At 39.6% G+C, this 24,266-nt stretch overlaps 2 protein-coding genes across 5 annotated transcripts in view; one reads left to right on the top strand and one right to left on the bottom strand.

Annotated features, from left to right (window-relative positions):
- The first annotated feature begins 185 nt into the window (after positions 1–185).
- On the top strand, positions 186–9,873 carry wdr4 (WD repeat domain 4). Its single transcript, XM_044365093.1, has 11 exons — positions 186–348; positions 1,327–1,395; positions 1,594–1,740; positions 1,839–1,995; positions 3,311–3,423; positions 3,694–3,754; positions 4,541–4,643; positions 6,212–6,278; positions 7,199–7,385; positions 8,286–8,355; positions 9,492–9,873. Exons 1-11 carry the CDS (start codon positions 266–268, stop codon positions 9,677–9,679), a joined length of 1,245 nt encoding a protein of 414 aa, XP_044221028.1. The 5' UTR covers positions 186–265; the 3' UTR covers positions 9,680–9,873.
- A 2,050-nt stretch (positions 9,874–11,923) lies between these two features.
- pde9aa (phosphodiesterase 9aa) overlaps positions 11,924–24,266 on the bottom strand; it is a 41,124-nt gene continuing 28,781 nt past the window's right edge. For all 4 annotated transcript variants that reach the window (XM_044365083.1, XM_044365082.1, XM_044365085.1 and 1 more), the window contains 10 exons: positions 19,556–19,642; positions 19,317–19,421; positions 17,641–17,723; positions 15,374–15,530; positions 15,028–15,141; positions 14,285–14,389; positions 14,036–14,164; positions 12,781–12,876; positions 12,620–12,683; positions 11,924–12,375 (listed from right to left, as the gene is read on the bottom strand). In XM_044365083.1, the coding sequence (XP_044221018.1) occupies positions 12,633–12,683; positions 12,781–12,876; positions 14,036–14,164; positions 14,285–14,389; positions 15,028–15,141; positions 15,374–15,530; positions 17,641–17,723; positions 19,317–19,421; positions 19,556–19,642 (927 nt within the window). In that variant the 3' untranslated portion in view covers positions 11,924–12,375; positions 12,620–12,632. The remainder of the gene's footprint in view (positions 12,376–12,619; positions 12,684–12,780; positions 12,877–14,035; positions 14,165–14,284; positions 14,390–15,027; positions 15,142–15,373; positions 15,531–17,640; positions 17,724–19,316; positions 19,422–19,555; positions 19,643–24,266) is intronic.

Below are 24,266 nucleotides of genomic sequence, written 5' to 3'. Positions count from 1 at the left end.
CTGTGCGCGACAAAATAAGTCCTCTCCGCGTGGGGCTGCTGGCTGCTACTACGGGATGGCGAAGTCATGACCCGCCCTACTCTGCCTCTGATTGGCTAGTACCCGTTGCCTTCATTGGTTGGGTTGGTTAGGTTCAGGCGTGAGGAGTGGGATTGGTTAGGATTAGGGTAAGAATATCAGGGTGAGCCAATCAGAGGCAGAGTAGGGCGGGGCATTAGCTGCTATGGCTCCTGCCGGCGCGTGTTAGTGAACACACACAACAGACATGGCGGCGGTTGGTTTCTGTGGAGAGTGGTTTATTCTCAGCTGCGACACGAAATTCACAGCAGTTCACACCAAACAGGCAAGGTTGGGATGATTTAAAGGTTTTAAATGTTTTAATTTTTGGATGTCGCGGTTATTAGCAGAGCGGTTAGCCTGTCAGTCAGTGACTAAAATCTCCGTCACAGGGTTGGACATCACAGAGACATGTCTGTATCTTTATAAATGTTAAAATTGTTCATAAATTTGGAAGATGATGGTGGACTGTGCAGGTGTACAAATATTGTGTGACACCTGTGTGATACAATTAAAGTTTTCATCATTGTCATCATTATATGAGGTCCATTTCAGACAGCAGGTGTTTCGGTTTAGAGAGTGACCGTGTTAACTGGTGACAGGCGACGCTGACGTTAGCTTCTGATTTTGGGTTAAAGGAAACATAAATAATGACATCTAGCGGCTGATTCTCCGTTTTTGCACCACTTACACTTGTGATAGAGTGTTAGACCTCGTAGCAAAATTGTTACCGCTGTTTAAACCCACTTTCAGATTTGTTAAAACTTTTATTCTGCTTATGAAAACCAGTAAAAAGGGTGATTTCACTGCTTTTCCCCATCCAGACCCCATTAGACCAGGTCCAGATCAATAAACACTATACTTAGACTTGTCGAATCTGGACTAGATTATTATTATTAAGATTTGACAAGTCTAATTATAGTGTTTTTTTGATCTGGACCTGGTCTGATGTGGTCTGGATGGGTAACCCCTAACCATGTGCCAAAAATTTGCAGGTTTTAGCCTCTCAAATATGATGATTTAATTAGAGCTGCAATGATTAGTTGATCAATCTATGAGTTACCAATTATTTTGATAATCTAATTTTCTTAAGAATAGTGTTAAAATTCTCTGATTCCAGCATCTTACATGTGAATATTTTCTGGTTTCTTTAATCCTCTATGACAGTAAACTAAATATCTTTTGGATTTTGAATTTTGTTGACTCATCGTTACGGCTCCAGTTCGCACAGTCATGGTCCAACATCAGCTCTTCTTCACTTTATTGCAGAGAGACATTTGTGTTTGACTGCAGCACTGCCGAGAAGAAACCAAAGAATACAAACACCGACACCAACAGGTAAAACAGGCTGACGTCACGAGAGTAGTGATCATAATAATCATGAATAAGTCATGATTATAACATCTGTTATGTAGAATCTATCTAAAAACAGACTTCACTAAATATAAATCCATAGTTTTCTGCTTTCTAAATTAGAGTATAATTTGAATATGAACCATAATTTTAACAGCTGTGACTCGTCTCCTCTGTCATCAGTGATGGCGGCGCCTCAGAGGAAACAGGAAGTGACAAAGTGCTCGCCTTTGCCGTGTCTCCATCTGGAAAGCTGGTGGCGTTGACCGATGACACCAAGCGACTGGTTCTGTTTCGCTGTGAGGATTCATGGCAGCGAATCAGCATCAGGTAGAAACTGCAGCTCTGTCCTCCAGTCACAGCAGCTTCACGCACCATACAGGAAGTGATGCAAGGTGTGTGTGTGTGTGTGTGTGTGTTACTAACAGGTGGGTGGTGAGGAGGTGCACGTCGCTGGTGTTCAGCCACGCGGAGGACGAGGTGCTGGTGGCGGATAAGTCTGGAGACGTTTACTCCTTCTCGGTGGCGGAGCCGCAGAAGGAGGGCGAGCTGAAGATGGGTCACCTGTCCATGGTGCTCGCTGTGGTGAGAAACACCGTCACGACTCATAACCACGTGCATCACTACTGTATGTGCACGTTTAAACTGTCAAACACCTGTTTTCTTATTCATTCAACGTCTTCTTTATTCAAACAGCTGAATCATCATTTTTATACATTTTCAAACATCACACAAAGCGTCTTATAAGATAATGACATCATTCAGTAATCAAACCATCATCTGTGTCACCTGAACTGTTTACACATTATGGCGCCATCTTGTGATTAAATCAAATCAATCCAGCTAAAAAAAACTAACAATCAAATCTAATTCCAGTGTAACATCCAACACATCGTATCAAAGCGAAATAATAACAGTTAAACTGAAGTTGTGAGGAAAAACCTCAAGACTTCACTGATTCACAAGTTGATGAAACGAGAAAAAGTCTGAGTGTTTCTCCTCCTTCAAACAGTCAAAGTTACCAGAATACATTTGATGGAGTTGAGCTGCTTCTTCATTTCTATATTTCTCTTCTTGTCAACAAATCTCATGTTTGGATCCAAACCAACAATGAACTGATCTACTAACAAGTATTGTGTGTGTATCAAAGCCTGATATATCTTATTCCTCCGCTGTTGTCCAGAAACTATTAAAAACACGTCACAGAGTTATAAGATATATCAGCTTTGATACACACACAATACTTGTTAGTAGATCAGTTCAATGTTGGATCCAAACATGAGATTTGTTGACAAGAAGAAAAATATAGAAAATCACAGCTTTTTCCTTTAAGTTGAGGTTCAGTAATTAGGCTCAATTTTGTCAGGATTTTAACCGGTGCAGTGGAAAGGAGGTCTGTATGTTTTGTTTAATTCTTTTAATTTCATTTAAGAATAAAATAGATTAATAACACTGTTAAGGATTGTATCTAAGGATGAAAAACATCATCAAACACCATTCCTGTTCAGCCGCCAACCATTTGTGTCTTTGAAGAACAAATCTCACATTAAAGTTTAATTTCTGGCAGGTTTATTAGTCTTAGAAACAGTTTTAATGCGTCTCGTCATGTGAGGGCAGTAGGAGAGGTAACAAGGTTATATTGTAATAATTGGGATTTGCAGGAACCTTGTGTTTATTTTGTTATTTATGAAAGATAAAACTTTCATCATGGGGTCAAATATGTTTGCTGCAGGGCCAGATTTGGCCCACAGGCCGCTGTTTGCCTACCACTGATTTAACTAGTCGGTTTGCTTGAAACAAAGCAGTTTGTACATAAAGTTGTTTAAATGTAAAAGTGTTAATAGCTGCTCTGAGCGGCGTGCCGTGTGTCTGAGTATTTCTCCTCTCTGTCGTCGTCCAGACGATGACGCCGAACGACAAATACGTCATCACAGCCGACCGTGACGAGAAGATCAGAGTGAGCCACCTCAGATCTCCCTACAACATCCAGTCCTTCTGCCTGGGACACCAACAGTGAGAGGATTAAACTCATTACTCTTATTATTATTCTCCATCATTATTTTGTCTAGAATATCGACGTACATGTCAGGTTCTGCTGTTGGAATTTATCATAGAAGAGACGTCAGACAGATAATAAGAGTTTCTTCAGTGTCTTAGTTTGTGTTTAAGGCAGATTAGAGCTTCTCTGTACTGGAAGAACTCTTACTTTGAAAAGCTCCGTCAGCTGCAACATGAAGGATCAGTCATGTTTCGTTCTTCCTCTCTGATCCTGTTTCCTCTCAGGTTCGTCAGCGCTCTGCTGGTCCCGTCAGGTCATCCTCACTGGCTGCTGTCAGGATCAGGGGTATGTGTGTGTGTGTGTGTGTGTGTGTGTGTGTGTGTGTGTGTGTGTGTGTGTGTGTGTGTGTGTGTGTCTCCTACATTCACATTAACACACGTACATTTATGCACATCACATATTTATACCCTGAAAGATAATTAAGTCGGTTCAGATCAGATCCTCCACTTGATAAATGTGTCTACTGGTCATACTGGTTGGTTCTTTAGAACATTTGAAGGTAAATTCTTAAAAGTTTGATAAATACAGATGATTCTTTGATTTCCACCTGCTGTGTTTAATATGTTTTAATAAGTTTAACATCCAGCGTTTCCAAATCAGCTCCAGTAGAGGCTGTAACATCAGTAAATCTAAATACACAAAAGCCAAAAGGAAGAATAAACAACAGACTGCAGAAGATTTGCAGGAAGTTTGTGCCTCTTATCAAGTTCAGGAGCTTCAGAAGTTAAAGTAGCTTTTAAGGGTTTTTATAAAGACCTTGTAAAGTATGGAAAACAGATTTTGGACAAACATCTTGGGAGTATATCTGTGTCTAGACCTTTTTATTCACATCTTGTCATATTTTATATTTGTGTCACAATAATCTTCTTCTCTGTTGAGAGGTGTCAGAGTTGCTGGGCATGAAAATCAAACTGATCACCAAATTCTTTGAATTAAGAAAACACGCAAATAGTCAAACCAGAAAGAAATGATTTCCTGCCATAAAGGTATAATATATATTCTGATGCAGCAAAGATCTGGATCGACACTGTGACATCATTGACTAACCTGACGTGTGTTTGTCTTCGTCAGGACGGGACCATGAAGCTGTGGGAGCACGAGTCCGGCCGTCGGCTGCAGAGCTGCGACCTCAAAGAGCTCGAAGAGACGCCGAGCTCCGAGGCTGACGAAGAGACGAAGGTAACGACACACAACGCTGCAGAAACAACAACTACTAGTCTGGTGCTGCTGATAGGCTGCACTCATGTAGAACTGAGGAGGTCGTAAAAGTGATTAAAATATGGCAACAGCCTCCGATATCTAAATAAATGACAGTCCCAGTGATTTATAAGAATCCAGGAGTCGCTGCTCATAACTTCTAGCAGCAGCAAACGGCTGTAAGAAAACAGGAAGAGAAGAAGAACCTGAATGTTCTGGCTTCATTCTGGCTGCATAACTCTCAACATACGTTTGACATGTGAGTTGTCTGTTAGGAAAGATTTGAATAAAATTGTATATAATTTATTTTTCAGTTCAGTTTGATCAAAACAAAGACTGATACTGATTCAGCTTATTTTTGTAAATATCCTGTCCAGGTGAGCAGGAGCTTGGTTTGTTATCTTCTGTGTTTGTCGGCGGTTGAAGTGTCTTCTTCTCTTCAACATTCTTCAGCAGTTTATTCATGGAAATGTCAGCTGTGGTCCGTTTGTCTTTCAGTGGCTCGTAAATCGAATCCTCCGTCTCAGCAGCAGCAGCAAAAGTTGGACGTCGGCTCCCAAACTGAAACACACATCTGAGGGTTTACTGCTTTTCACATTTGATAAAATGTTTTTCTTTTATGTTTATTTGAAAGATTAATATTCTCTCAGTATCTTGTCCCTCATGTCCTCTTTGGAGTGAATCTAAATCTTATTTTGTAAGGTGTAAACAAATCTTTTAGAAATTATGGTAGAAGAAAAAAACATATAAAAAGACACCAGCACGTGTTCTCACCTGTACATATTAATAAAATCTTTGTAGGTTTTTGGCGTGTACAGAGGAGAACGGGCCACCCAGTCTCGCTTTTCATCTTAAAACTGTAAATCTCATCGTCATTTACCTCTTTAGCTTGTTCGGCTGCTTCCAACTGGCCAAAAAAATCAATGAACCTACAGAACCAGTCAAACGTTTGGACACAGTTTCTCATTCAAGCCAATGAGAAGTTGGTCCTGTAGCTTGTAGTTTGAGAGCTTGATGTTTCTAGTTCTGAGTTAGTATCAGAGAAGATCTTTGAATCCTGGAAACAGGCAGGAGAGCTTGTACTCTGTGACAGTGAACTCTATAAATAATGACTTCAGTCAATCAAACCAAGTTAAAGATCAAGAACTGGCAGTTAAAAAAATTAACCGATTTTATAAGATGAACGATGAGAAACCTGTGATAAAGCCGAGACTTTTTGTCAACAACATTAATCACGTCATGTTTTTTGTAATATGTATATTTTCATTTTTGTGCCCTTTGTAAAACGTTCACTTTGAGAAAATGAAGACTGTGATAATGAGTCATGTGACTCAGATGTGAGTACTCAGCAGTCGTACTGAGTGAACCTGAAGAAGCTGCAGGTGAAACGTGTTGTTCACTCTTAATAAAGTCACAGTAAAGTCATTACAGTTCATTTTGATTTTCACCTTCTATGTTCCTGCGACCGACCAGCACCTGACTGACACCTGGCTGTGCACGAGGAGTTCTGTCCTTTTTATACTTTTTGTCTTTGTTTTATTTCCCAGAGGCCAGCTGTGTGCCGCATCATCAGCTCCCCTGATGGACGCCACGTCGCCGTGCAGTGTGAACGGTGAGTTTAGCTCAGCGACGGGAACCACTGGACTAAACTAGCTAACTGTATATAAAGTAGTGTAAACTAGCTCCACCTCCAGCAGCTACAACAGTAACATGCTGCTCTAACACTGATGCTTCACTATTAATAATCTAATGATGTCATATATAATAATATATCAGTCAGAGGGACCAAACCACTACTTTTACTGCAATACTTTAACTACATCAAGCTCATAATACTTATGTACTTTTACTGCAATACTTTAACTACATCAAGCTCATAATACTTATGTACTTTTACTGCAATACTTTAACTACATCAAGCTCATAATACTTATGTACTTTTACTGCAATACTTTAACTACATCAAGCTCAGAATACTTATGTACTTTTACTGCAATACTTTAACTACATCAAGCTCATAATACTTATGTACTTTTACTGCAATACTTTAACTACATCAAGCTCATAATACTTATGTACTTTTACTGCAATACTTTAACTACATCAAGCTCAGAATACTTATGTACTTTTACTGTAGGAGGATTTTTCATGCAGGACTTTTATGTAACGGAGTATTTTTACATGGCTGTATTTGTACTTTGACTTACTTTTTATCTTTCAAAGATCCAAACAGTTTTTTTTCTGGAGTCACTATGAACATGAACTCCGCAGGAAGCTGTTTTTAACTTTCACATGACAGTGACACGTCGGCTGGTTTAAAACTATTTTTACTTGTGAATGTAAAGTGTATTTTTGGACGTGTTGTGGTACAAGGTCACCGTGGAGGTCACCAGGCCGTGTAGTGTAATCCTGCACATGTAGGTCAGAGGCAGAGACGAGCACGAGTCGGCCAATCAGTGAAGCCTCCACGTTCAGGATCCGTCTCCTGAAACTCGTATCGACTCGTCTCTGATGTTTCTTGTGTGTTCTCAGGGTCTCTACGGTTCAGTTTTTCACTCTGGACCAGGAGAGTGAAGAGAAGTTGGTGCCACACAGCAGGCTCCCCCTCCCTCTCTGTCCTCTGGACATGACCTTTGACCCCGACGGCCGGCTCTGGGTGCTGATGGACTCCAGCGATGCACCGCTGCAAGTCTACACACACAGACAAGACTCCTGGAAGGTGCAGTGTGATATACGTGTCCATTTAATTTGTACAGCCAAACATCACAAATTAACTCAATACAAACAATAAAACATCATCTATCATCAGATCCTCGATTCAAATGAGGAAAAACTCCCAAAAAACCTCCAAAAACCCCTTTTTAACCAGGACGGACAGACAGGAAATAGATGTGTGTTCAGAATAGACCGAGATAGCAAAATTACAACTATTATCAACTATTTTGATAATCAATTTATTGTTATATAGTGAAAAGATGTCAAACATCATCTTGTTTCAGCCTCTCAAATGCAAAGATTCTTTGCTTTTCTTAGTCAAACATCATTGTAAACTTTCTGCTGAAGATGTTGTGTTGCAGGACATTACACACACTAAACAATTTATCAATGAATCAGAAACATAATTATTACTCAATTATGAAAATAATTGTTAGTTTCAGGCTTAATGAATGTTATAAAATCATGAAGAAAGTCAGTTTAGTCTTTTAGAGACGTCTGATGTCGTCAGTTTGTTTGTTTTGTCCAACAGTCCAGAACCGAAAGATTTTTAATAAAGATGAAGGTTTGCTGTTATAAGTCGAGTGTAAATAAAGGTTTGAATGAATAAAAGCACACAAAGTCAAGATTATGACACTGACTGTGTTTTGCAGGTGTAAACAGTAGACTTGTGGTTGCCATGGTAACCACATAAGGCAGTTCTTCTCACCTGTGGGAACATCCTGTTATTAAAATGTCATTTTTTGATTTAATTAGTTCTGTACTGTATGAGTTAATCAGTCTTGCAGTGATTTAGAGACAAAGATGTCGTTTGTTTTCCTTCTTTTATTATTGAATGTTTCCTCGTTATAATTCCACTTCCTGTGAACTGACTGACTCTCTGTGACTCTCGTGCTCCATCTAGTGTGATGCTGAGAGTCCTGAACTGAACAGAGTGACTAAAGCCCTCAAACCCCACTGGGAGACACTTCAGGGTGAGTCATCAATCACACACACACACACACACACACACACACACACACACACACACACACACACACACACGCCTTCACACTTCCATGTGGCCTCTTGGCTTCTTGTCGGTGTCTCTCCGCGTCCTCCCTCTCTCATCATAGACAGAAATAACCTGCAGTGTCACACGACCTCGCTCGCCGCCTCCCCCAAACATGTAGTGCCGCTGACACAGAGCGAATGAAGGACGTTTTACCAGCGAGCGTTTGTTTTGCTCATGTTTATCTGTTTTTACCGGTGAACCCTGTGTAAAGATCTACAGAGTGGATCGCTGTATGCTGATTTGATGACTCAGCACTTTGGCATCAGGTCAATAAATGCCAACATGTCAGTAATGCTGGTTTTAAAGAGTCAAACCTGCAAATTCTCAAATATTAAAAATGTATTTGTCAAACAGCATCATGCTGAATCAAAGCTCATCGTTTTGGCTTCCGCCAAAAATAATGTGTTAAAGATCAGGCTGCAACTAACAATCATTTTCATTATCAATTAATCTACCAATTATTTTCTCTTGTGGTCTGTAAAATGTCCATCCCAAGTTCCAGGAGCTCATAGTTACTTTTAAAATGTCTTGTTTTGTCCAACCAACAGTCCAAAACCCTAAAACAATCAGTTTATTATGAGGATGAAAACCAGAAAATATTTATTATATATATATATATATATTATCGTTATGTATATTTTCAGACATCACACAAGGCTTCCTATTGGACAATCATCAGAAATGAGGCTAAATTAATCTGTTGCTTTTAAAGATGAAGCATTTTACATAAATGAAACGCACCGTCGCCTCATTGACTGACTGCTCACAAGCCAAGTTTAACTGTTTATAATTGAGCTTTGATACAATTTGTTTGAAGTTATTGAAATTATGAACACGCCTCTCCAGCTGCCGTCAGTTAATCAGTTATATACGAAAAACAGTCTAGTGTTGTATAAGGAGGATGTAACAGTTGTAATGGTGCAAAACATAATACTGTATTTATTGTGTCCATCTTCCAAAGACAAACTGTCCTGTCCTCTCCCATAACTTCTCAGAGATGATTTCAGTTTGCTGCCGTGGTTCCTGTCACCAACCTTCTGTTCTTTCCACAAACAGCCTCCGCCAGAACCGCCACCAGCTTCGAGCATCTGCAGAAGGTGACCTTTGACAACGTGACCTTGTACCTGCAGAAGAAGCAGCAGAGGCTGGAGGAGCAGCAGCAGAAGAGGAAGAAGTTTCCACAGAAGGAATCACAGAAAGCAAACGGCAACAAGAAGGCCAAGAAGGAGACGTCTTCTACCTGAACGGACAGTTTGAGAAGAGTACTATCATTTCTTTTCTTTCTTTTTTTTTTTTAATGCTTTGGATGAATCTGAGTTGAGTTTGTGCCTTGATGAAGCACGTGGATCGTCTGCTGTGGCCTGTGTGGATGGATTTTTTATGTTTGGCTCAAATTTCTGGCTTATTTTTAAAAATAAACATTGCATCTAACATTGAACTGTGCCTTCTGTTTCCGCCACCATCACTGACTAAAACATGCTGTTGAATGAATGTGCACCATATGCCCGTCTCCTCACATTCACTGCTGCTCTTCTTCTCTGTACTTGATATTTTGACTTCCTGTTGCATAACAGGAAGTCAAAACATTTTTTGACAGATTTCTGTCTCATGTGCAGAACCGATGCAGCAGGCGTGGGCTTGATGAATGTCTCTAATTAGCACGAGAACCAAAAAGATTGTGTTTTTCAACAGTAGAAAGTGAAGAGAGGACAGGAAATGAGTCTTAACCGGTTGGCTGCCGCGGCCCCCCTGAGCAGCGTCCAGTTGATCAGAGGCGGGAGATGATGATGATGAAGAGATGATGAAGGTCACGGTCCACAAACACACCAGGAGTAGCTGTTGTTTTTAGCAGCGTGGCTCCAGGGATGGCAGCGCTGGTCGATCCACCGCCGTGAACCAGACGGGAGAATCTCGACAGCTGGTGGATGGATTTCTATGAAATGTTGGATGAATCTGACTGACTGATGACCTTCTGACGTTTCCTCTAATGTCACCATGATTTTAACTTTGTATTAAATGGATTGTCATGAAATTTCCAGCAGATATTCAGGGTCACTAGAAGATACTTCCTAACCACTTTGGTGATTCTCTGACTTTTCCTCATAAAACAAGCTGCTCACAAAAACACTTTTCCACATATTCACCAGGAAAACTAACAAACTAAAGCACACAGATGCTAAACTGAAGCATAACAGGATAAAAACACTAAAAGTTACCTTTTTAAAAACAAAAAGTGATCTGCAGGTTCTGAAAAGTCTTAAAAAAAACAATGAATTTAGTTTCCCTAAAAAGGCCCCATAAAGAATTAAAAAGTCTTTAATTTACAAAAGTTTTCAATACTGTTTCTTTCCTGCTGTAACATTAGTTGTAAGGTTTTTGTTTGTTTTTTTTTTATGTTTGCGGCTGTTTAACATCTCTAAACTACAGCGAGACGGTGCGACAGGAAGCTGTTTCAGCAGCAAACTGTCACTACAGCAGCATCAGGAAGTTCATTCAGTCACTGCGGACAAGAAGAGAGTTTTACAGAAACTTCAATGAATTCATTATTTTTAATTGTTTTAATCGATCCATCCATTTCCTGCAGGTAGCATTGATTTAATTAATTATATCACTATGAGTTATTGTTATATACAGCTGGGAAGTATTGAAAAATGTGATATAATAATAATTCTTGATCATATTAGTTTTCTATCATCCTGTAGTCGATATGAATGTGAAACAGGTGATAAATTACATTCTGTGTGGTTTTAAAAGTCTTCATTTGAACTTGTTGAAGCTGCAGAAACTCTGCTGTTTGTGTTTTTGTTTTCATAACTGAGCTGAACTCACATTCCTCCGTCTCAGCTGTGTGGTCATCAAAGAGAATTCAATTAAATCCCCTTATTTAGAATTTATAAGCAGTAAAATGTTAAGTAGCATTAAAGTTATAAACATTAAAGTCTCTCTCCGCTCTTATACAAGTGTGATGTTGAAACTTGAAACCTCCAGTGCACAAACACAGTGAAGGAGGAAAACGTCTGAAATGAAATATATTTACATATTTATAGGTTCTGGATTTTTAATGAGAGAGAAGGAGGAGATTTTAGGGTTTTGAACACAGTAATTCTACTTTTTTTGGTAGAAAAGCATTTTATTTTTATGTCTTAATACATGTCTGAAGGGGATCTTTAGGTAAATAGTTTATAACACAATAATATAAGCAGATATAAGTGTTTATTCATGTATTTATCAACAACTATAAACTGCTGTGTAAACAGATAATGAATAACAATATATTAAGTTGTAATAATATAAAATATGTCTTCATAGAAGTTATAATTGTTGACAGATACTGTACATTAACTTAAAATATACATCTGTTTATAGCTACATTATAATGTGTATAATATAATAAACATTTATTAACTGTTAATAAATGCTAAATAGAAGGATTTAAAGTGTTACATGTCCAACAATAATAAGTAGAGACATTAAGAGTCCAGACAGGATTTTGTAATTAAAGTAGTGCTTTTATTTATATTTTGTAGCAAAGAACAAATGTCACTAAAAATCTGTACAATCTGTAAAAAAACAACACATTTCAAATAAAAAAAACAATGCAAGATATGTATCTAAATATTGTTCACTGACTGTTACTCTGTGCTGTACAAATGTTGTCGTTCCCTGAAAAAGGCTTTGGATTGTCCGTCTGCTCCGTGAGTCCGTCGCTTTGTCTCAGAGCTGCTGCTGCTGTCAAACCCGCTTCGTCATCGCTTTCCCACCAACAGACCAGTGAAACCAGACCCGACGTCTCCACCGGATCATAAACGCTGCAGGTCTGCGGCTCGTCAGCGGGCTGCGGTGAGCGGACGACAGAGAGTGATGGAGGCTTTCAGCTCACAAACCGACCGACGTGTCTGACAAACTCCAGTTTACTTTACGTCACGCTGCTTCACTGGTGCTGAAACACACACGTTAGATTCATGAATAAGGAAAGTTTATCTATAGAGCACATTTACAGGGCTGCAACTCATGATTATGTCATTATTGATTCATAGTTTTGTCTATAAAAATGTCTCTTAGCCTCTGATCTGATCTGATCTGATCTGATCTGATCTGATCTGTTCTGATCTGATCTGATCTGATCTGATCTGTTCTGATCTGATCTGATCTGATCTGATCTGATCTGTTCTGTTCGCTCCAACCTTTTCAAAACTTTTACTTCTTCTTCCCTCCCATGGTCAAGTTCTCGGTTTTCTTCTTCTGCACCTGAAGGGAACATCGCTCAGTCACAATCTGCACCGAGGACATAAAATACATCCACACACACACACACTCACATACACACTCATAGAAATCCTCCAACCTCATTCATGGCGTCATCAATCTGTTTGAGCTCTTCGTATCGGTCTCTTGAGTCTCTGAGTGGCGCCACCATCGCCTCCTCAATCTGTGGGAACAGCTAACACACACACACACACACACAAACACACACAGTCTAAGTATCTGTATCATCACTGAAAAGCCTGTTTTACTTTGTGTTTATATTATAAATGTCACTGTTACTTCCAGTATCACTGAGGTTCTGGTTATTATTTTTACTAAGTTGAAAAACATAATTTTTAAGCTTTATTTTTTTTATTTAGATTTTTTTTTTTAGATATTTTTTAGATTAGATTTTTATAGATAATAATGCAACAAAATGAAGATTATTTAGTCTGTTAATTGTAATAATGTACCAGATATCCTTTAAGAATGTGATTTTTTGTGATATTTGTCAAAAAATAATATTCACACTGACTCCAACATGTCATAAATTTCAGCATCTTCTTGTCTGTTGATTATTGTCCTAAAAGCAGCCGACAGATGGACAGGTGTTGTGCAGTAGATGGTGGTGAATTGTGTAACGTTGAATACATTAAATACCGCTTTGAGGCCGTTTTAGGAGAAGTGGGCATCAAGTGTGGGCCGACTAACTGGTGGGCAAGTGTTAAACGGTACATGAGCTGCATTTATATAACGACTTTCTGGTCTTATCGGCCACTCGAAGCGCTTCAGGCTACACGCCGACATTCACCCGTTCATCAGGAGGAGTTTCTAATGCTCTGGCCAAAGGACACTTCGTCATGCTGGAAGAGCCGGTGATCGAACCACCAACCTTCAGATTGGTGAACAACCAGCTCTACCTCCTGAGCCGCAGCCGCCCACGGTGAGGTCACTGAGACAAACACATCGTTCACGCACGTCTGAAATATGCATTTAACCTGCACTCGATGCAGATTTCTCCTAACGTCGCTTTGAAGTCGTATTCAGAGCCAAGTGTTGTTTATTCTTAAACATATCAGCGCAAAAGATGCAGAAAAGCAACTTCCATTTTTTCCCCTCATATACAAATGTCTCGCTCAAGGACACTTTCAGTGTTTTAAGACCATAAAGCCTTTATGAACTGGCTAAAGCTCAGATTCTTCTGCACAGCAACGGCAGTAAATGCTCATAGATATTATTTTTATAGTTTTGTTAATTATTCAGAAGACACACATTTGATTAACACTGCAGGTATCATCAGAAGTGCTGCTACTTTCACCTTCATCATCACTGTCATCACTGTGCTGCATATTCACCTTCATCACAGTCTCAAACATGGGGATGAGGACGAACTTGATGAAGCCGATCTGAGCCGTCGGCTTGGTGACCTTTTCTCTGTCCATGAACGGAGCCACAGGAAGTCCTTCAGACTTCTCCCTGTCGCTCTGAGCGGCACACACACACACAGATTTATTTTATTCTAATCATATCTGACTTCAGCTACAGAAAAAAAACAAAACCATCTTCAGTCTGAGAGCAGCTGATTGGTATGAAAATAAACCCACCTGCATGAAGTACTCCTCCAGCAGGCAGTCCACCCAGGGCTCAGCCACCTCCATCGGCCGCACCTCGTTGGAAATGTCGCAGCACTTGATGAGCACCATCTTCAGCTGCACAGAGCACAGAGGTCAAAGGTCACCATGATTAACTACGTCACATGTATTGGCATAGATGGTAACCTGGTGTTATGAGACGGGACGCTGGCCTAAATTTAAACTGTTTAAACACACTTTTATATATTTCATCAAGCTGGAATACTTGTAAAGTTAATTATTTCATTTCATGTTTTATATCCAACATCATGACGTGGTTTTAATAGTTTTTGGAGGAATAAGATATATCAGGCTTTGATACACACACACAATACTTGTTAGTAGATCAGTTCATTGTTGGTTTGGATCCAAACATGAGATTTGTTGACAAGAAGAAAAATATAGAGAGTCGCCAGACGAGACAACACAGTGTAACTCTGTTTTGTGCTTGAAAATACATGATGTATAAAGAACTTAATTATTGTATTTATAGGTCGAGTTATCAGACAGACACTCAGGCAGTGGTGGAAGAAGTGAGAGATACGACAGCGTGATAAAACTCAGCTGCAAGTCCTGAATTCAGATTTATGCTAAAAGTAGAATGTACTTTAAGTGTCAAAAATAAAGGATCTAATAAAGTAGAATAGCACCTTTCAGAGTGTTATATCACTGTATATTATTGCACTACGAAGACGTGTGTGTGAATAGATGCTCACACAGGTGACGTGCTCTTCATCCGTGTAGTGAAAATTGTCGACTTTCTGCTTGAAGGAGTCGAGGATCTCGCCGTGCCGCGCCATGTCCGTGGCCAAGATCAGCGTGATGGTTCCCTGACAAACACACAGACACAAACAACTGATTTCTAAAGGTGTTCAGAGCTGCAACAAATGATTACTTTCATTATCAATATATATACAATATCTTAAAGCAGGATGTTGGGACATGAAACTGTCGATATATCAGATAAATCTCTTCATTCCTGCATTAATGTGGACAACAGATCTTTTCACTGCTAATTATCACCCAGCAGTAACTGACACTGATAAACACATTCAGCCCAACCTGTCGTATCTGCTTGAACGCCTCGGGGTCGAAGTGGGAGAAGATGTTGCAGTCGGGCTGAGAGAAGATCTGGAAGGCCACAGCGCAGTGGTGATTCTCCAGAGGGGAGATGTCGTTATAACGAACCGCCAGCTCCGTTCTGGCATTAATCTGGTATCTGAAAGACAGAGATGAAACACGGGAGAAGAAATTATTAAAGAGAGAAGACCGAATAAAACCACAGTCATGTAAACTGGGAGATTAACTTCAGTGGAGAATCTTCAAAGAACAAAAATATCTTTCTCTCTCTCTATGTATGGTCATAAAGAGGGTAATCATGAATAAGTGGATTGTTTTAAATACGCCAACTCACAAAGAAATGATTAAGTTAGAAAAGGAAGCTTTTAGACCCTTGTTATACGCTGAGACATGACATGTCTTAACTAGAGGGTTCATTGCTGCAGAAAACAGAATCACTGAGATTGTGTACCCAGTGAGAATGTCCACCTCTCGTCTCTGCCAGTCAGTGGTGAAGTTCCTGCAGGTGAAATACATATTTAACTTGTCGAAGTAGCACTGTAAGAGTTTCTAGAATCACTCCGGGACTTGGTAGGTCTTCAGTGTTACTTCCACTTGCTTGTAGGGTATTGTTCTGTAGGCCTTGGTTAGATCAAGCCACAGTACTGTCAGGTCACAATGGTTCCTCTTTGCAACCTCAATGGTCTTAGAGATTACACTGGTGTGCTCAAGACAGCCAGGTACCTCCAGAACTCCACCTTTCTTAAGTGTCCATGTACTCGTTGTCCGACATGAAAGTGATCAGCCTGGCCACCTTGAGAAAGTTGTTGTCTTCCCGCCAGCTTGGTTCCTCTACTCTGAAGGGTATAGTTGGTTCAGCTGGTGTGATAAGTTTCTCCATTTCCTCCAAGCTGTCCTCCCTCCTGGAGTCACTGTGGAGTTGACAAAGGTGCTCCCTCACTTCCTCCTTTGTTGCTTTCAATTCCCCTGATCTTTTGTCACCCAGAATTTTTGCCACATATTCGAATGGGTTCAAGATCTTAATGCGTTCCCTCAGGTTGTCTTGGATTTCGGGGAATGCTGGTTTCTCATCCTCTGTTGCTTCACCTCTTGGGGTTGCTCTCTCCTTCAGGCGTCTGTTTTCCTTTGGGTTTGTGTTTGATCTGGCTCTTAGCTTCTTCTTCCCATAGCGATCAGGCCCTACGCTCCAGATGTTTGAAGACATGGCCCTGAGCTCTCTCCCCACGTCCCCTGCCATCGCTGCTCTCAGCACATGGTCCACGTCGTGATCAAACATCTCCCAATCCGTCTTTGACGGCAGGAGGCCATTTCACTGCCTCTTTCTGGGAATCTCTGAGGGCTGTTCATGCCCTCCTCTTCTTCATGTACCTGGAGATTATAGGGACTGTGGTGGTTTGTGGTTTTGTGCCTCTCCTTGGTCTCACCAGTTTGCATATTACTGGTAGGTTGCAAGCACTTCATCTTTGACTGGTGTATCTTCACACGTCTCTTGTTTTTGCATATCTTCCCACATCTGCAGATCCGGGATAAATCGCTTAGCTGTTCCGTAGTCAATTGTCCGTCATGGGTGGTCATTACAATGGTCTGTCGTGTGGGTCAATCATCTTCCCCTGCCCTCGCCCAATCCGGGGGTATTTTATAATATATCTTTCCATTAATGATGGGTTCCTCCTAAAGGATGTGCTTCAGCCTGCCAAGCCTCCACATCCCAGCTCTGGTCTTTCCCAAACATCAGCAGTCTTTCCTAACTGTCAATAACTGTGTTACAATCTGGTTGTGTCGTCATCGCAATTTCCTATCCACCACACTTAACTGACACAACGAGAGGACAATATTTAAATGTATTGTTAAAAGTTTTGTATTATTAGGTCTGTGTTGGATTGACAGCAGCTGGGGGGCGTCTTGGTCTTAGTGTGACTGTCTGTTCTGCCTATGATGGAACGCCATGTTATCAATTTATGCAAGATTTGGTTTGCTGTATCAAAATAAGGACTCCAGCTATGTAGACGGACAATGGAACAGTATTTAATTGAAATAATGTAAAACGAGGAGGCGCAATCAAGAAATCAAAGAATTTAAAATATAAAATTCTCCCTTTTTGTTTCAGATTTTTCTCAAAGGAGAACACAGGACTTAATGGAAAAGGTAAAATCAATGCAGAAACCAGTGTAAGGGGGAGGGAAAGAGGAAGGGAACAATGAATTAGTTAATTAATTAATTTGTTAAATTAGTGTGTGTGTGTGTCTTACGTGTTGTTGAATCCGGGGTGATCGAGATCATGACACACAGCGGCTGTCATGAGAATCAAAATGTCCACCTGAGTGAATTTCTCCTAAAAGACAAACAAACACACATTTATATCAGTTAATACATCAGTTCAGTCTCTGAGTCTTTATCACTAAAAGGTCATTACCATATGTGCGTTCACGTGTGTGTGTGTGATCTCATCTTCTACCCTCAAATAGACACATATCATATGTGTGAGTGTGATGAGTGTGTGTGACCTCGTTAGCACATCACTAGTGCAGATGCTTCATAATCAGCCATTAGGCTGCGATAATTAAACCTCCAGTGAATAGTCGTCCCTGACGACAGAGGAAGAAGCTCCTCTTTCACTTTTTTCTTTTCTTTCCCCTTTCAGACACACATCTCCTTCATCACGCCCCCATCTTCTTCCTCATCCTCTTGTCATTTCTCCCCCTGAGCTTTCCAAATCCACTGACGTCTCTTAGACTGACGGCATGCTGTCGTTTTCAAATACAATATATTAATTAAAGTTTTACTTGATGGTGAACGCAGAGAAAGAAAGAGAGAAACAAAACTCTTTAAAGCTGCATTAACTGATTTTTTAGGTCACTAGTTTTCAGCAGAAACAAGCTGTGAACACAACACTGACACATCATCAGTTTTTAAGTTGATATGTTGAACTTGTCAGCAAACAGTTGTTCATTTCCACATCCAGCAGTTACGGAGCAACATTATCATTCATGTGGAGTCGTGTTTCTGTCCACCTGGTGAATATAAGTCCAATATTCACTCTCTTTTAGCTCTGTTTTTATTCTCTACCAACTCCTGAGGGAAATATCTGGCTCTTTAGCTGCTAAATGCTCCACTATGTTCACCAGCTAGTCTACAGCTAACTGTGTCTGTTTGCCGTTTGGTGTTGAGCAGGTAGTGTACAGAGGCTTTTTACAGTTTTTTCTTGGAAAACAGCTGCCTGCTGCGTCCCAAAACGACGCTATGAGACACTGAGAGTGAACCGAAACAGTAAAGTTGCAGCCGGACAGATAAACAATGAGCTGAAACTCACTATAAAGCTCCGTAAAGCCGAGAGGAGCTGCAGAGTCTCTGATGATTCTCTGTAGGTTCATCACTACGAGCCACGACCAACACATTACACACTGACAGATCAGACTATGCAGTTATGAAAAAATATTGAAGGTTCACACAATTTTTCAAGCCTGTCTTAAAACAATAATAGATTTTAAATGTATTTAAAAGTTTATCTGAAGCTAATATGAAGCTTCAGCGTCCAAATAAGTCAAATCAAGTAGATATCTTTCAACGTTACAGTCTTTTTAGTGCCAAAGTTCCTCTTTTTGTTACTATTCTTCCACCTGCAGCTCAACAGGGAAACACTGTCCGAGGAAAACACAAAGAGGGAATTTGATGCTAAAAAGACTGTAAATGTGTCAGATATCCACTTGATATGACTAACTCAGACTGATGAAGCTGAATAGAAGCTTCACACAGACTTTTAAATGACTGTGTGGACACACTGTGGATTTTGGCCTCCATCACTTACATTAAAAAGCACATTTGACACCTGACTGCTGTTTTAAGACACACTGGAAAAATTGTTAACCCGTCCTTTGGGTCTTATGTGTCCAGCTCTGCTAACAAGACAAACCACGACGCTCATTACCTGTAGGCTGCAGAGGCAGATCATACTGTACATCATCTGGGTGACACAGAAACAGTGGCGGAAGTTGTGGAAGGGATTATTCCTGTAGTTGTCATGAATACAAAGCTGCACAGAGAGGGAGACAAGAGGTTTGAGGCATGTGGATCCTTAAAGAAAATGTAAAACTAAGTGAGAGCAGACTTTTTTTTTAAGGGTATTTAGAGATTTTGCTCTGGTTTTAGTGGTCATGTAGGTCTCACCAGCCATCTCTTGAGTGTGATGGGGTTTATGTTGAAGTCTTTGACCAAACCCAAGTCATGGTACATATGTTCCAGACAGGTCAGCATCTGGAAGAACAAAGGAAAGCATCAGTCTGTATATACAGAGATGGAGATGAGGTTATTCTCTTTGTTGTTTTCTCACAAATTCACAAGACATTACTCTCCTTTGAAATGAAGCATCCATTAAAGGTTCTGTGAAACCATTTTGCAGTTTTTTCACTGTACGCTCTGCAGTGTAATGTGTGATTCAAATCAAAAGATGGATACATGCTGATTTTGATTATTTGCCTTTCCTGAGAATCTGTGCAAAAAAAAAAAAAACTATGAGCATGAAACAACAGAAAAGATGTCGCTCCCCATGAAAGATGGATTTCCACTGTTTTAAAGATGTTTTCTAGTCTGCAAAGAGAAAAAGTGGTGATAACACCTGCAATTTTCAGCACTTTTTAAGAAGTGAAAATGAATATAAAATATCAGAAAGAAACATCTAATACTGAGAGCTTTGATCTAAAAAGTTTTACCCGTCTGAAACTTACACCGTGTGAGCTGTAGTTTAGTTTCAACATGTAAGTTCTCATTAAGGTGAGTTAAGGCCAGTTAATAACATAAGATCTCTCTAAATCAGGATTAGGTTTGGGAAACGTCTGAGAGAAAACAGTAAGTGGGCTCTGACTGCCAAACTACCCAACGTGAGCGGCCCCGATGGCACAATTATGACTAAACTCAGATGTCTACTTGACCTAATTAAACCCTTTGAACTAACGTCACCCTGCTGCAGCTCGTTAGCACAGAATCTTGTTGAATTTATGGCAGATATTCTGATCATTTTGGCATATTTCTGTCTTAAAATGTATCTTATGTTCCAGTCTCAGAGCCCTGGGATTTGTATTTTGTAGTTCTATTCCACTAAAATTCAGCGGGAAATGTTACACTTTATACTCCACTACATATTTTTAGTTGCTTTTCAGATTAAAATTTTACATGAAATAAAATAAACTTCTAAATTACGCGGCATTATTTAAGATTAAAGATCAAATATTGACAATAAACTGCTGCTTATGCACTGATTCATCAGTATCAATAATATAATTTATTACAGGTGTTTAATGTCAGTCACAGCCTGATTTTCTGCAAAACAAGTACTTTTACTTGTAATACTTTAAGTAAATTTACCTGGTAATACTTCTGTACTTTTACTTAAGTAGGATTTCAAATGCAGGACTTTTACTTGTAATTGAGTATTTTTACATTGGGGTGCTTCTACTTTCTTTAAACACTGTCTATGATACATTTATTCCCTTAACTGCATCCTCTTAAAACATAAGTATCTGCACCTGCACAATGAACCTGTATTCAAACAAAAAATTAAACTGCACTTCAATGCTCAGAAACTGAACGTCCATCAGCATTTTAAATTAATGTAAATTTGCATCTGCATTTATGTTTCACTTGCAAATTCATCCTTTCATAACTATAAATAAATGGACTTATGTGTACGCTTAATTGGCCTTAATATTAAAATAAACGTGTAGTCTCTGCCTGATTATGAGCTAAGACGCAGGTTACAAGGATTTAAAAAATAGACACAAATAAAAACAAAAAGAGTATGAAAGAAATTTTCACACCTGTATTTCATGTGTAATGATGATATGAAGTCTGACGGTCTGACAGCTCGGGTGCAGCAACGTTTTTTTGATTTTTTTTTGTCTAAAGCTTCTGGTTGATCACTTTCAAATATAAACTTCCAGTGGTGGAAAGTGACTAATTCTGTACTTAAGTACAATTTTAAGGTACTTGTACTTAACTTGAGTATTTCCATGTGATGCTACTTTCTACATTTCAGAGGGAAATATTGTACTTTCTACTCCACTACATTTATTTGACAGCTTTAGTTACTTTTCAGATGAAGATTTGACACAATGGATAATATAACAAGCTTTTAAAATACAACACATTGTTAAAGATGAAACCAGTGGTTTCCAACCTTTTTAGCTTTTGACGTCTTACAAAAAGCAGTGTGTAGTCGGGGTCACATTTCACATGTCTATGAGTTGTTAACAGCTCCACCAAATAGTGATTTTTCCCTCTAAACTTCTCACATGCTTTCATTTCAATAAATGTTCAAATGATCCAATATTTCAGCAAAAATCAAAGATTAGAGAAAAAGTCCAAAACCTGAAAACAGATTTGTGTATCAGAACTTTGTTTTTTCTTCTTTCCTCTCCCATTAATCATCTCACCACCCCTCAGATTTATCTGCTGACTCTTTGGAGGGGCCCCGACCCCTAGGTTGGGAACCAATGGACTAAACTAGCTAACTGTATATAAAGTAGTGTAAACTAGCTCCACCTCCAGCAGCTACAACAGTAACATGCTGCTCTAACACTGATGCTTCACTATTAATAATCTAACGATGTCATATATGAAAATAATAATACATTTAATTTGTACCGCACTTTTCATTCATAGTGAAACCCAAAGTGCTACAGTATTAATAACATAGAACACACAACATAAAGAAAATAGTAATTAGAGTTAAGATAAAAAAGTCCTTCCTGAATAGAAAGGTTTTTAGGCCTTTTTTAAAAGAGATTAGGGTCTGTGCTGCCTTCAGATGGTTAGGTAGGCTGTTCCACAAGCGTGGTGCAGCAGAGCAGAAAGCTCGATCCCCCATGGTGCGGAGCTTAGTACTGGGGGCCCCATGGTGCAGAGCTTGGTACTGGGGGCCCCATGGTGCGAAGCTTAGTACTGGGGGCCCGGAGGAGCAAGCTGCTGGCAGATCTGAGGGTGCGGGTGGAGTTTTGTGGTATGATCAGTTCCTGTAGGTTAGGGTCCGTTGATGGATTTGTATGTGAGTAGCAGGACTTTGTAGTCAATCCTGAAGGAGACAGGGAGCCAGTGCAATGAAAACAGAATTTGGAGTTATATGTTGGTGTTTTCACACTCTCATCAGGATCCTGGCAGCGCTGTTCTGAATGTACTGGAGCTTCAGGACGTTCCTGCCAGGGATCCCTGTGAAGATCCCTATTGCAGTAGTCCAGTCTCCAGAGGGACCAAACCACTACTTTTAGTTTCATACTTTAACTACATTTTGCTGCTAATACTTATGTACTTTTATTTAAGTAGGATTTTTCACGCAGGACTTTCACTCACTATGTAATGGAGTATTTTTACATTGCTGTCTTGGTATATTTACTTAAGTAAAGGATCTGAATACTTATTCCACCACTGCACGTAGATACACAACGTTCACTGGGAGCGTAGCAAATGAGTTGCATTAGCCTGGCGAGCTAACGGTCAGTAATTAATTAAATGAAGCAAAAATTCGCAAAACAGGAGCTTCTTAAAATCTCCAATAAGGCAGCTGCCGTATGGAAACATTCTGAGCATGTTGTGACAACAGATACAAATCCAACTGTCCTCCAAACCAAACTGTTAAAGCATCATGATCACATATAGTCAGATGTTTGACATATAAAGTGTCTGATTTGCGGTTGTTGTTTCTCATATTCTATGGTTTATTTGGTCAAAAAGCCCCTAAGTTACCACAACCACCATGTCTATGCTGTTAGTGATGTTAGCTGACTGTTAGTCGATGTTAACTGACTGTTAACTGACTGTTAGCTGACTGTTATTGATGTTAGCTGACTGTTAGTCAATGTTAACTGACTGTTAGCCGATGTTAACTGACTGTTAGCTGATGTTAACTGACTGTTAGCTGACTGTTATTGATGTTAGCTGACTGTTAACTGACTGTTAGCTGACCGTTAGTGATGTTAGCTGACTACTAGCTGATGTTAACTGACAGTTAGTGATGTTAGCTGACTGTTAGTGATGTTAGCTGACTGTTAGCTGATGTTAGTGATGATAAGTGACTGTTAGTGATGTTAACTGACTGTTAGTGATGTTAGCTGACTCTTAGTGATGTTAGCTGACTATTAGCTGACTGTTAGTGATGATAAGTGACTGTTAGTGATGATAACTGACTGTTAGTAATGTTAGCTGACTATTAGCTGACTGTTAGTGATGATAACTGACTGTTAGTGATGTTAACTGACTCTTAGTGATGTTAGCTGACTCTTAGTGATGTTAGTTGACTATTAGCCAACTGTTAGTGATGTTAGCCAATGTTAACTAACTGTTAGCTGACTGTTAGTAATGTTAACTGACTGTTAGTCGACTGTTAGTGATGTTAACTGACTGTTAGTGATGCTAACTGACTTCTAGAATAAGTTATAACACTACATTTTGTGTGTTGATGCCATAGTTTATATTCGTGTACAGTCCTTTTCCACAGCAGACATTCTTTTTTATCTTCAAAGATTATGTTTTGGGGCATTTTTGCCTTTATCAGACAGTGGATAGCACAGAGCAGACATTCTGACATGTCGCAGTAGGAAAAGCACAGGTTTTAATCATGAATGAGCTTTAGTTTCAGAGTCTCGGTGTTGCATCTGCAGGCTCATTGTCACACTGTCATAGTTTACAGGGACAATTGAATTAAATACAGCCATCGTTAATGTTATCAGTGTGTTTCGTGTGCTTTTCTGTCTATGACAAGTCAAAATGTCTGGAAAAGCGAAGAGAAAGGGCTTCCTCCTGTTTCTCCAAGACTTTTAATGACATAATAACAATTACAAGAACAATTAGGAAATCATTAATAACACAATCATTAAAACTCATTAATAAC

This window comes from Thunnus albacares, chromosome 11 (assembly GCF_914725855.1).
Source record: "Thunnus albacares chromosome 11, fThuAlb1.1, whole genome shotgun sequence".
NCBI lineage: Eukaryota > Metazoa > Chordata > Actinopteri > Scombriformes > Scombridae > Thunnus > Thunnus albacares.
Note: the sequence above shows the minus strand (reverse complement) of the source record. Positions and strands in the feature narration are given on the sequence as shown.

Coding starts and splice junctions, on each gene's coding strand:
- wdr4 (XM_044365093.1), top strand. CDS start 266: ATGGCGGCGGTTGGTTTCTGTGGAGAGTGGTTTATTCTCAGCTGCGAC. Junction 3,424..3,693: donor TTCTGCCTGGGACACCAACA/GTGAGAGGATTA, acceptor GTTTCCTCTCAG/GTTCGTCAGCGCTCTGCTGG. Junction 3,755..4,540: donor GGCTGCTGTCAGGATCAGGG/GTATGTGTGTGT, acceptor TGTCTTCGTCAG/GACGGGACCATGAAGCTGTG.